Here is a 13,854-nt window from a genome sequence, read left to right as displayed (position 1 = left end):
GAGCTTTTTCCCTTAGTAGAGGGGTCAATAACTAGGGGGCATAGATTCAAGGTAAAGGGCGGGAGGTTTAGAGGGGATTTGAGAAAGAACTTTTTCACCCAGAGGGTGGTTGGAGTCTGGAACTCACTGCCTGAAAGGGTTGTGGAGGCAGAAACCCTCACAACATTTAAGAAGCATTTGGATGTGCACTTTAAATGCCATAGCATACAAGGCTACGGGCCAAATGCTGGAATATGGGATTAGATTAGACAGGGCTTGATGGCCGGCGCGGACACGATGGGCCGAAGGGCCTCTATCCGTGCTGTATTACTCTATGACTCTATGACTCTATGAACAAGGGAGGTAACGGGTGTTTAAGGGCAGGGTTATGCAACTGGCAGGACATAGGTATCACTGTGAGAATAGGGTTGCGAAATACCAACATGTCACATGAAAGAAGCTAGCTAACAGTAACATAATTAAGTTGTTTGTGAAAGAAGCTAGCTAACGGTATAATAATATAATTAACTTGTTTCTGACAGAATGTGATTAAGGGTTGCTAAGGTATCGGATTGGCCAAAGTTGAAGGATGCTAAAGTACCAGATTGGCCAAGGAATTAATGTAATAACTGCTGGTATGGTACCTTTCCTGTTTTTAAACTGTATAAAAGAAGCTCGGCTACTATTGTAAAACCCAGAAGCTGGCAGCTGAGACCGCGGGGTCTCCTGTTCTTCTTCTCCCAGAGCGCTCTGTACATTAAACTGTGCATTTTTACTTCTCTCAAACTGTTTGGTTGTGTGAGTTTTTTCACGTAAGTCTAAGTTGGGTAATGTGTCGACCTCGTATATCACTTGGCCCGCTCAGAAAGTCTTGCTGCTATTGTACAGGGCTTTCGTGAGACCACACCTGGAGTACTGTGCACAGTTTTGGTCTCCGTACCTAAGGAAGGATATACTTATCTTAGAGGGGGTGTAACGAAGGTTCCCTCGAATGATTCCTTCGATGAGAGGGCTGTCGTATGAGGAGAAATTGAGTAGAATGGGTCTCTACGCTCAGTTGGTTAGAAGAATGAGAGCTGATCTCATTGAAACATATAAGATTCTGAAGGGATTGACAGGGTATACGTTGAGAGGCTGGTTCCCCTGGCTGGAGTGTCTTGAATTAGGGGTCATAATCTCAGCATAAGGGGTCGGCCATTTATGACAGAGATGAGAAGAAATTGTTTCACTCAGAGGGTTGTGAATCTTTGGAATGCTCTAGTTCAGAGGGCTGTGGAATCTCTGTCGTTGAGTATATTCAAGGCTGAAATATGTAGGTTTTTGGACTCTCGTGGAATCAAAGATTATGTGGATATTGCGAGAAGGTGGTATTGAGGTCGAACATCAGCCATGATCTGATATAATGGTGGAGCAGGCTCGAGGGGCCGAATGGCCTACTCCTGCTCATATTTCTTACGTTCTTATAAGGTGTTTCTGGTCCCACTTTCACCCCGCGTCCTGCTTTCCTGGAACAGGATGAAGCATTCTCATCTAACTCTCTCTCTCTCTCTCTTCATCTCGCTCTGCGTCTCTCTCCCTCTCACCCTTTATCTCTCTCTCTCTTTCCCCACTTGGTCCATTTCCCTCTCTCTCTCTCTCTCTCTTTATCTCACTCCCTATGTCCCTGTCTCTTTACTCCTCTTTCTCTGTCTCTCTCTTTCTCAATCTTTCCCGTTCTCTCTCTCTCTCACTCTGACTGGTCTATGCGGAGGGTATTGACAAGATGGCGGACAGGATGGTGGTGCCGGCAGTGGCCATGTTGATGATCACATCAGCGGGATGAGGTCACTTCCTGTGAGACGCACCGAGCCCACATTCCCCGCACAATCGGCGGACCTGAAATCTTAACACCGGCTTCCCCCCATTCCTTTCCAATTCACCATTTCATTCCCTCGTCTCCCATTTATTTCCCTCGTCTCTCATTTCATTCCCCTTCCCACATTTCTTTCCCCCTTCTCCCCCTGTCATTCCTACTTCTCCACAACTGTGCTGTTGGGAGGGTTTAAACTAATTTGGCTGGGAGATTGCCAACAGGATGAAACATTTGAGGAGGAGAAAAAAGGTGCACAGATGACTGGGAGAGGCAAGTAGCACTAGAGTATAGAGTCGTTCAGAAATAGGAGGGATCAGACTGGAGGCAATTGCGAGGCAGTCTATCATGGGGTTGGAGTGCATGTACATAAATGGCGTGTGGTAAATAAGGTTGGTGACCAGCAGGCACAAGTCACCACATGCGAGTATGATACAGTGGCAATAACAGAGACCTGGCTCCAAGAAGGGGCGGATTAGGAACTTAATATTCCTGGCTACAAGCTATTCAGGAAAGATAGGGAAGCATAGAAAGGAGCGTGTGTAGCAGTATTGATTAAAGTAACTATTACAGCACTGGACAGGGATGAGGTAGATGAGGGACCAAAGACAGAATCTATTTGGTTAGAATTAAGCAACAAAAAAGGAGATATTAAGCTTCTCGGTGTACACTGTAGGCCAACAAATAGTGGGAAGGAGATAAATTGAGCAAATTTGCAGGCCAATTGCTGAAAGATGCATGAATTACAGGGTAGTGATAAAGGGAGACTTCAATTATCCTAATATAGTCTGTAATTGAAACAGTGTAAAGGGCAAAGAGGGGGAGGTAATCCTCAAATGTGTACAAGGGAACTTTCCTGGCCAGTCCAACGAGGAAGGAATCAGTGCTGGATCTAGTTCTGGGACATGAACGGAGGAAGTGATGCATGTTTCAGTCGGGGGGGGGGGTTACGAGAACAGTGATCTTATCATCATAATTGCCCAGGTGCTTTGGAATTGAAGGTTGGTCGGCGAAACAGTTATTGAACAACAGGAGGATTTCAAAGAGGAGGTGGTTCAGCTACAGGCTAGAAATATTCCCATGAGGGGAACTGAAGGGCCTCGAAAGCTCGAGCTCCCTAGATGAAAACAAAAACAACAACTTGCATTTATATAGCGCCTTTAACTTTTTAAAGTAGTTATGTCAGCTGTGGCTCAGTGGGTAGCACTCTCGCCTCTTCTTTGGCTGTAAAGCGCTTTGGGATGTCCTGAGGTCGTGAAAAGCACAATATAAATGCAAGTGTTTCTTTCTTTAAATGTGCCTCTACCACCCATTCAGGCCGTGAATTTCAGAACCGCAGCAACCTCTGGGTGAAAAAATGTTCGCCTCAAATCCCCTTTAATCCTTCTACCAATTACTTTAGCTCTATGCCCTCTGGTTATTGATCTCATTGCTAGGTGAAATAGGTCCCTCCTAACCACTCTTTCTACGCCCCTCATAATTTTATACACCTCAAATTAAATCACCCCTCAGCCCCTCTGCCCCAAAGAAAACAACACCAGCCTATCTAATCTATCAGCACAGCTAAAATTCTCCCGTCATGGCAACGTTCTATTAAATCTCCTCTCTATCCTCTCCAGTGCAATCACATCTTTCCTGTAATAGAGTCATAGAGTTTTACAGCACAGAAAGAGGCCCTTCGGCCCATCGTGTCTGCGCCGCCCATCCATCCCTGTCCAGTCTAATCCCATTTTCCAGCATTTGGTCCATAGCCTTGTATGCAATGGCATTTCAAGTGCTCATCCAAATGCTTCTTGAATGTTGTGAGGGTTCCTGCCTCCACCACCCTTTCAGGCATTGAGTTCCACATTCCAACCACCCTCTGGGTGAAAAAGTTCCTCCTCAAATCCCCTCTAAATCTCCTGCCCCTTACCCTGAATCTATGCCCCCTTGTTATTGACCCCCCCACTAAGGGGAAAAGTTCCTCTTTATCTACCCTATCTATGCCCCTCATTATTTTGTACACCTCAATCAGGTCCCCCCTCAGCCTTCTCTGCTCCAAGGAAAACAACTCCAGCCTGTCCAGCCTCTCTTCATAGCTGAGGCGCTCCATCCCAGGTAACATCCTGGTGAATCTTCTCTGCACCCTCTCCAAAGCAATCACATCCTTCCTATAGTGAGGCGACCAGAACTTTACGCCATACTCTAGCTGTGGCCTAATTAGTGTTTTATGCAGTTGAAGCATAAAATCACTGCTCTTATATTCTATGCCACAGCTAACAAAGGAATATATCCCGTATTTCTTCATAACCATCTCATCTACCTGTCCTGCTTCCTTCAGGGATCTGTGGACCTGCACGCCAAGGCCCCTCACTGCCTCTGCACTTCTCAGTATCCTCCTATTTATTGTGTATTTCCTTACCTCGTTAAACCTCCCCAAATGCATTACCTCACTCTTCTCTAGATTGAATTCCAATTGCAACTTTTCTGCCCACCTGACCAGTCCATTGAAATCTTCCTGCAGCCTACAGCTTTCTTCCTCACTATCAAAAACACAGTCAATTTTTGCATCATCTGCAAACTTCTTAATCATGCCCCCAACATTGAAGTCTAAATCATTGTTGAACACCACAGAAAACAAGGGAACTCGTAATGAGCCCTTTTGAAGTAGTGCCATAGGATTGGAGGAATGCAAATGGTACACCTCTGTTCAAAAAGGGGGAGAGGGATAAAGCAGGCAACTGCAGGCCAGTCAGCCTAATGTCGCTGGTGGGGAAACCTTTAGACACATTAATCCAGAACAACATGAATTTGCACTTGGAAAAGCATGGGCTAATAAATTTAAGTCAGCAAAGATTTATTAAATGCACATCGTGTTTGACTAACTTGATCTTTGATGAAGTGATGGAGAGGTACGATGAGGATAGTGCGGTTGATGTTGTGCACATGGACTTTCAAAAGACATTGAGTAAAGTACAACATAATAGATGTGTTAGAAAAATTAAAGCCCATTGGATTAAATTGACAGTCGCACCACGGATATGACATTTTCTAAGGGACAGCAAACAGAGAGAAGTGGTGAAAGATAGTTCTTGAATTGGAGGGAAATGTGCAGTGGTGTTTCACAACGGTCGGTGTTGGCATCATTGCTGTGTTTGATATATATTAATGAGCAGGGCTTCGGTACACCGGGCATGATTTCAATGTTTGCAGATGATATAGATCTCAGAAAAGTAGTAATTTATGCGAAGGACAGGAGCAGACTTCAGGAGGACATAGACAGACTAGTGAAATGGGCAGACACAGGGCAGATGAAATTGAACACAGAGAAGTGTGAAGTGATAAACTTTGGTCAGAACAATTATATGGAGAGAAAATAGGATCTAAATGGTCCAATTTAAAATGGGGTGGAATAACAGAGAGACATGTGGTGTATGAACACTAATCTTTTGAATTGGAGGACAAGTTATGAAGGCTAATAAAAAAAATCTTACAGGAACCTTGGCTTTAATAATAGAAGAATAGTGTAGAAAAGCAAGGAGGTTATGCACACTTTAGGAAGGATGTCAAGGCCTTGGAGAGGCTCCAAAAGAGATTTCTGAGAATAGTTCCAGGGAGGATGGACTTCACTTATGTGGAGAAACTGGAGACGCTGCGATTGTTCTCCTTAGAGCAGAGAATGGTAAGAGGAGATTTGATAGCGGAATTCAAAATCATGAAGGGTTTTTGATGGAGTAAACAAGGAGAAAATGTTTCCAGTGACAGAAGGGTCAATAAACAGAGGACACAGATTTAAGGTGATTGGCAAAAGAACCAGAGGCGAATGGAGGAAATTGTTTTTCTCTGCGAGATGGTGTGATCTGGAACGCGCTGCCTGAAAGGGCGGTGGAAGCAGATTCAACAGTAACGTTCAAAAGGAAATCGGATAAATCACTTGAAGGGAAATGTTTGCAGTTCTATGGGGCAAGAACAGCGGATTGGGATTAAATGGGTAGTACTACCAAAGAGCCGGCACAAACAAGATGGGACGGATGGCATCCTGTTGTGTTATGATACTGTTTTTTCCACTTTCCCAATTGAATTGCCCTTCCCCTATTTCGTTCCCTTTTCCCCTCCATCTGTCTCCCTTCATCTCCCCTTGGTTTCTTCCTCCCCCATCCACTGACTTTCCACAGTTTGGTTCCCTCTTTGATTGACATCAGTGAAATATATTTGCACAACCATAATTCAGTGTGGTCCGCTCGGCTTTAAGGAGAGCTGATGCCCCCTGCTGTTTCTCATTGGTTCCAGCGCCCCGCAGCGCCTCACTCGACTGTCCGTCAAAGCGATATGACGCAATGACGCTGGTCGGGCAATGACTTTCAGAGATAACAACAGAAAATGCTGGAAAAACTCAGCAGGCCAGGCAACATCCGTGGAGAGAGAAATAGCATCAACGTTTCGGGTCGAAACCCTTCGTCAGGACTGAGAAAACACAGGAAATGAAACAGATTAAAGGCCAGTTTGGGGGCTGGGAAATGGGGGTGAAAGAACAAAAGAGAAGTGCAGAGACATTAAGAGGTATTCAAAACCAGACGAGATGGTGATAGGACTGCTGGAGACAAAAGACAGCTGTAGATTAGGTGTGAAATGCGCTGGCAGAATGAGACAGCTGCAATGTGGGAGAGATATAAAGGGAGAAGGGCACACAACAATAGTGTGGATAAAAAAATACATGTAAAAATGTAATGGGGGCCGAGGTTATGATCTGAAATTGTTGGAATCGATATTGAGTCCGGAAGGCTGTAAAGTGCCTAATCGGAAGGTGACTTTCAGACGTTTGTTGGGGAATGATGCATTAATGCCAGACTGAACTTGAACAGCAAGGCAGCGCTCCGATTGGACAAAGCACGGCAGCGCCCCTCAGCCATTGTTTGGCCCAGTTGTCCATCACAGTGCCAGCGGGAGGCGCGGTCTCAGTGGAGCAGCGACGTGCTGACATTGGTCATATATAGCAGCAGCCGTTTCTTTGGTTCGCCTACCTGTCCATCAGGGGCCGGGTGGGCAGATGCCCCATTGGAACGGTAGCTCAGTGAGGCGCTGCAATGTGGGATAGCGGTTCAACCGAGCCCGTGGAGAGGGGGCGGTTCCTGCGGATCCGTGGGGGCGGCCATGTTGGTGGAGAAGCCTACGCGGTGAGGTCACCTCTGGGTATGGGGAGGGGGAGGGATGAAGGAGGGAGGTGGAGGGGAGAAGGAGGATGGGGGATGGGAGAAGGAGGGAGAAGGAGGGTCCGGAGGGGAGAAGGAGGGAGAGAAGTCGCAGATGAGTGGGCCAGTGAGGGGCAGTGTTGTGGGGCTTGAGGGGGTCGGTGAGATGAAGGCGAGTGGGGCGAGAGAAGTGGGGCAGTGAGGGCCTGGGTGGTGGGGCAGTAAGTGTATGAGTGGGGTGGGGACAGCTGCGCAGTTGGGAGTTGTGGGGGAGGGGATTGGGGAGAGTAGTGGGGTGCTGAGCGGGAGGGGAGGGGCGTGGGTGGGACGGTTGTGGATGGTGGTGAGGGGGAGAGATCTGGATGGTGAGATGGGGAGTGTGGCGATGAGGGGGAGGGGAGAGAGGCGATGAGGGGGAGGGGAGCTGTGGGGTGAAGGATGGTGAAGAGTGGGAAGCTGAGTAGAGAGGGGAGGGGAGTTGGTTGCTGAGTGTGAGGGGATTGGGGCGCTAAGGTGGAGGGCAGTAGGGCAGTGAGTGGGAGGGGAGAGGAATGGTGAGTGGGAGGGCAGTGGGGCAATATGGGGTTGGGGAGACGGGTGATGAGGGGTTGGGGAGAGGGGTGAATTGGGGGAGGGTAGTGAGTTGGTGAGGAGGAGAATGGGTTGGTGAGGAGTGGGAGGGCATTGGGCAGTGTGGGGACTGGGCGAGATGTTTCGGATGGTGAGGGGGAGGGGAGCAAGTCATTGAGGGTGAGTGGAGTGTGGTTGAGAGATGACAAGTGGCGCGGTGAGTGGAAGTGGAGTGGGGCGCTGAGAGTAATGCAATTGGGAAGGTTACCGGGAAAGGGTGTGGGGTGGTGAGGGAGCAGGGTGGGGCAGTGCTGGATGAGGAGTGGGGTGGTGGTCAGGAGTCGAGTGGGGCAGTTACCAGGGAGGGAAGTGGGAGGGTGACCTTGAGGGGAGTGGACTGCGGAGGGGATTGGGCATGTGGTGTTGAATGGGAGGGAAGTGGGGCGTTGAGTGGTAGGGGAGTGCAGCGGTCAGGGAGAGGGGAGAGAGGCTGGGAGTGGGAGTGGGGAGTCGTTCCGTGAGGGGATGGGGAGTCAGGCGGTGAGCGGTGGTGGAGTAGGGCAATGAGGGCGAGTGGAGTGGGGTGGTGAAGGGGAGCGGAGTGGCGTGGATATGGTGGAGTGGAGTGGGGAGGTTAGGGGGAGTGGAGAGTTGCATTGATTGGGAGGGTATTAGGGTGATGACAGGGAGCGAAGTGGGGTCGGGCGTTGACGGGGAGCGGAGAGGGGCGGTGATTGGGAGGGGTTTGGGGTGATGAGAGGGAGGGGAGTGAGGTGGTGATGGTGAGGGGTGTGGGACAGTAAGTGGAGGGGAGTGGGGCAGTGTGGGGGAGGTGATTGGAGAGGTGAGGTTGTGGTGAGTTGGGCGGTGAGTGGGGTATTGAGGGGGAGGGGAGTTGGGCAGTAAGGTTTAGGGGATTGGTTGGCTGAGGGGGAGTGGAGTGGGGATAATCAGTCCAGGTACTAAGGGACTGATGTGAGGTGTACGCGCAGAGTGGGAACTGAGGTAGTGCATTAGTGTGTAGGCCCACACCGGTTAGTGTGGAACTGGATTCGGGTGTAATCCCAGATTGGGTAGTGAGAGTCTGGAGTGTCGTGTAGATCCAGAGCGGGTAGTGAGGGACTGGAGTCAGGTATAATCCAGACCCTGTAGTGAATGCCTGGAGTCAGCTGTAGGCCCATGACCGGATTGTGAGAGACTGGAGTGAGCTGTGGTGCCAGACCCGGCAGTGAGGGATTGGAGTCCGTTGTAGGTCCAGCTCGGGTTGTGAGGGACTGGAGTCAAGTGTAGGCCTAGATTGGGTAGTGAGTGACTGGAGAGAGGAGTTGGCCTATGTTAGAGAAGGTGTAAATGCGTATGTGGTTACTTATAATTCACTCCTTTAATCAATAGCATTAACAACACTGAATGTCTGATGTCACAGATTTATTAAGCATAAAATAATTGCACACAACAGCCACTGCTTCCGACAAATCCTTGCGAGTTTTAGCCAGATAATCAAACGTGTTACAGTCCCGAGTTCGCTATACAGATTGATCAGATTTTAACACGGTTTCAGTTCTAGCACCCACTGCTTATACCTTCTGCTTACTCCTTCTACATGACAATTGGCCTGTTTCAAAGTTACATCAAGAGGTGTCCTGGATAATGTTTCTGTGAACGCTGATTTAAATTCTGTCCTTGTCCCTACAGATCCCTCACTCCATTTACTTCACTCAACCTCCCTAATTGCCCAGTTTCAAGCTCTGGTGTTTCTCAGGAAGGTTCTTATCTGATCTTCATTGACTCCCGGTCCAGCAAATGATTGATTCAAAAAAAATCTCATCTTTGTTTGAAAATCCCTCCATGCCCTCGACCCCTCCCTATCTCTAACTTCTTCCACCCCTCCGCGATCACGGCAATCCTCCATTTCTGTCCTCTTGCGCACCCCCGATTTTAACCACTCCACCATTGGTGGCCTTGGCCCCAAGCTATGCAATTCCCTCCCTAAACCTCTTCACCTCTCCTGCTGCAAGATCCTCATTAAAACCTGTCCCAATATCTCATGTGGCTCGGCATCAAATGTTGCTGATTTAGGCTCCTGTGAAGCACCTTGGGATGTTTCTCTACGTTAAAGGCGCTGTATAGACGCAAGTTGTTGTTGTAAGTCTTTAAGGCCTCCGTTCTAAGGATTGGGATCTTTCTCTCCACTCTAATCTGATCATTGATACATCGCTGTTTGTGGGAGCTTGCTGTGCACAAATGGGCTGCTACGTTTCCTAAATTACAACTGTGACTACACTTCAAAAAGTACTTCATTGGCTGTTAAGCGCTTTGGACATCCTGAGGCACGATACAGATGCAAATCTTTCTTTCTGTCTATCTTTCTCTCATCAAACAGATGGTTACAACCTTAGTATCACTGTCTGTTTCTCACTGTGTGAAGATATTCCCACTGAAGAATCTTACTTCCCTACTCAACAAACAAAGGCTCAAAGCGACATTACCACAATATAAAGAAACCCCATCACCAGTATTACATTAACACCTCAGGGCAATCTGATTAAACCTTTCCTTCCAAAACCATTTAAAAGCCCCGTTTACAGACTTTTTAAAACCCTTTTAAATTCCTTATAAATCCCTAAAAAACATTTTAAACGCCTTTTAAATCCTACATTAAACTGCTTTTAAACACCATTAAACCCATTAATAAACTCCTTTTAAACATTTCTAAACACCTTATTAAACTCCTATTCAAAATCTTTTAAACTCCTTATTAAACTCCTTTTAAAACCCATTTAAACCCTTTAATAAACTCCTTTTAAACACCTTTTAAACTCCTTTTAAAAACCATGTAAACCCCTTAATAAACTCCTTAATAAGCTCCTTTTAAACTCCATTTAAACTCCTTATTAAACTCCTTTTGAAAACCATTTAAACCCCTTAATAAACTCCTTTTAAACACCTATTAAACTCCTTATTAAACTGCTTTTCGACTCCGTTTAACACATTTTAAATCCTACATTAAACTGCTTTTAAACACCATTAAACCCATTAATAAACTCCTTTTAAACAACTTCTAAACAGTTGAAATTCCTTTTAAAAACCCTTTAAACCCCTTAATAAACTCCTTTTAAACACCTTTTAAACTCCTTATTAAACTCCTTTTAAAAAACATTTAAACCTCTTAATAAACACCTTTTAAACTCCTTTTAAAAACCTTTAAAATCTCTTATTAAACTCCTTTTAAACTCCTTATTAAACTGCTTTTCGACTCCGTTTAACACATTTTAAATCGCTTTTAAACACCGCACACCACCGCTCCTGGACACTGTCCATTAGGAACAATTCAATGAGAAAACTCAACACAACACACCCCAATATTCCCACCCACTTCAGCCCACACACCCCACCCTCTGACCGCACTCACCCCACCACTTCAAATCACTGACCCCACCTCACCCCACCCACTGACCCTCACCCCCTGACCCAAATCCCTGACACCACTCCTGACCCCACACAACCCACATCCCAGCCACCCAATCCCCACTCATCACACCCACCTCACCCCACTCACCCAAAACCTGACACCACTCCCTGATATCACTCACCCCATCCCAGCCCCTCACACCCCCTCACACCACACCTGCCCCTGACCCCACTCACCCCACATCCCATTCACCCCATCCCCCCCCACTCCTCCCACCCACCTCATTCCACTCATCCAAAACCTGACACCACCCCCTGACACCACTCACCGCGCCCCAACCCTCACACCACTCATCCCACCCCCACCTCAACACACTGACCCCAGCCCCTGACCACACTCCCTGTGGCCACTCACCCCGGCCCCATAATACTCACCCCATCCCCCACCCCAATCCCCCATCCCTGACAGCACTCAACCCGAATCCCTACCCTATCCCCTGACCCCACTCATCCCACCCATTTCCCACCACAACTCACCTCAACCCCCACCCCACTCCCTGTCCCCACTCACCCAGCCCCGCCCACCTCACACTATTCACCCCACCCAATCACCCCCATCCTCAACAGCCCCCTCCCCCCCCCGCTGCTCCTGGACGCTGTCAATGTGCCCAGGTTCGGGTTGAAGTTCACCCGCTGTCAATCCCTGATCTGCCGGGTCATTTCCGTTTCTTCTTTCCAGCTTCATCCTCCTGTTCTCCGTGAAACTGCAGCGCGAGTTTCTTGCATGGGAGGTGGTCTTTCAGCATGTCTTGTACCTGGGAATGGACGGATGTCCCTCAGTGAGGTCCAATAGAAAGGTGTCGCAGTTACACCGTACATTAACAGGGGCTCTCAGGGAACATCACCGAGTCCCTAAAACATAGGGAATCCCCTAACATTAACACCAGCGAATCCCCTCCCCCTTAAAACCAGGCGACTCCGCTCCCCTTATCATCACGCCATCCACTCCCCTTACACCAGCGAATCCTCTCCCCCTTAACACCAGAGGACTCCCCTCCACTTAACACCAGATCAATCCCCTCCACTTAACACCAGACGTCGCCTCTCCCCTTAACACCAGGCGACTACCTCCCTCTTAACACAAGGGGACACCCTCCCTCTTAAAACCAGGGATAGCGCTCCACTTAACAAAAGGGGAATCCGCTATCCTTAACACCAGTCCAACTGGGGATGGTTAATCAATCCCAACTGGGAATGTTCATTGAATGCCAACTGGGGATGGTCAATCAAAGGCAACTGGGAATGTTCAATCAATGCCAACTGGCGATGGTCAATCAATGCCAACTGGGAATGGCCAATTAATGCCAACTGGGGATTGTCAATCAATGCTAAGTAGGGATGATCAAACGATGCCAACTGGGGATGATCAAACGATACCAACTGGGGATGATCAAACGATGCCAACTGGAGATGGTCAATCAATGCCAACTGGGGATGGTCAATCAATGCTAAGTAGGGATGATCAAACGATGCCAACTGGCGATGGTCAATCAATGCCAACTGTGGATGGTCAATCAATGCCAACTGGGGATGGTCAATCAATGCCAACTGGGAATGGCCAATTAATGTCAACTGGGGATTGTCAATCAATGCTAAGTAGGGATGATCAAACGATGCCAACTAGGGATGATCAAACGAAGCCAACTGGGGATAGTCAATCAATGCCAACTGGGGATGGTCAATCAATACTAAGTAGGGATGATCAAACGATGCCAAATGGTGATGATCAAACGATGCCAACTGGGGATAGTCAATCAATGCCAACTGGGGATGGTCAATCAATGCTAACTAGGGTTGATCAAACGATGCCAAATGGGGATGATCAAACGATGCCAACTGGGGATGGTCAATCAATGCTAACTGGTGTTGGTCAATCAATGCTAACTGGGGATGATCAAACGATGCCAACTGGGGATAGTCAATCAATGCCAACTGGAGATAGTCAATCAATGCCAACTGGGGATGGTCAATCAATGCCAACTGGGGATGGCCAATCAATGCCAACTGGGGATGGTCAATCAATGCCAACTGGTGATGGCCAATCAATGCCAACTGGTGTTGGTCAGTCAATGCCAACTAGGTACGGTCAATCAATGCCAACTGGTGTTGGTCAATTAATGCCAACTGGAGTTGGTCAATCAATGACAGCTGGAGTTGGTCAATCATTGTCAACTAGGTACAGTCAATGAATGACAACTGGTGCTGGTCAAATAATGCCAACTGGTGTTGGTCAATCAATGACAGCGGGAGCTGGTCAATCAGTGCTAACTGGTGTTGGTCAGTCAATGACAGCTGGAGTTGGTCAATCAATGCCAACTGGTGTTGGTCAATCAGTGCCGGCACACCCGAGAATGAATGAAGAATAACTCCCTCACCTGCCGGAGATAGGCTTCCTTTTTCGCGGGGGTGTCCAGTTTGTTTTTGCCGATGTACATCACTTGGACCTCGGCACTGACCTTCTCACACTCCTCCTTCGACAACTTCAGCACCCCTGGAACATTAAGTGGAAAAGGCTTCAGCCAAAATGCCCAAACCCCGCCCAATGCCGAGCAGAGTTAGAGGCAGAAATAAAAACCGGGTACAGGGAGGGGGCATAGAGACGGCAAACCCGGAGTGCAGGTCCAACTGAGGACCTTCTGTTCTGGAAGCTGAACCAGGGAACGTGGATCTGTGTGTACAATTCCAGGCCCAGTCGCTGGTTTCACAAAGCACCCTCTGACCCGACCACCACAATTCTCCACAGCAGCTCGAGAAGGCAGCCCCACAGCTACAAATTCCAGGGCACTGGGGAGGGGCAATAAATGAGGACCCACTCCGGCT

The 13,854-nt window shown here is 48.1% G+C and overlaps 1 protein-coding gene across 1 annotated transcript in view; it reads right to left on the bottom strand.

Moving 5' to 3' along the window:
* Positions 1-11,596: 11,596 nt before the first annotated feature.
* The window catches only part of LOC147091196 (uncharacterized), a 233,412-nt gene continuing 231,154 nt past the window's right edge, over positions 11,597-13,854 (bottom strand). The window contains exons 10-11 of the mRNA XM_085976476.1: positions 13,410-13,525; positions 11,597-11,789 (exon numbers count right to left, since the gene is read on the bottom strand). Coding sequence (XP_085832602.1) covers positions 11,691-11,789; positions 13,410-13,525 — 215 coding nt within the window. The 3' untranslated portion in view covers positions 11,597-11,690. The remainder of the gene's footprint in view (positions 11,790-13,409; positions 13,526-13,854) is intronic.

The sequence above is a fragment of the Somniosus microcephalus genome, unplaced genomic scaffold (genome assembly GCF_052327205.1).
Source record: "Somniosus microcephalus isolate GS21.2 unplaced genomic scaffold, FLI_Smic_1.0 unresolved_chr3, whole genome shotgun sequence".
Taxonomy (NCBI): Eukaryota; Metazoa; Chordata; class Chondrichthyes; order Squaliformes; family Somniosidae; genus Somniosus; species Somniosus microcephalus.
This window is presented reverse-complemented; position numbering and strand designations above follow the sequence as displayed.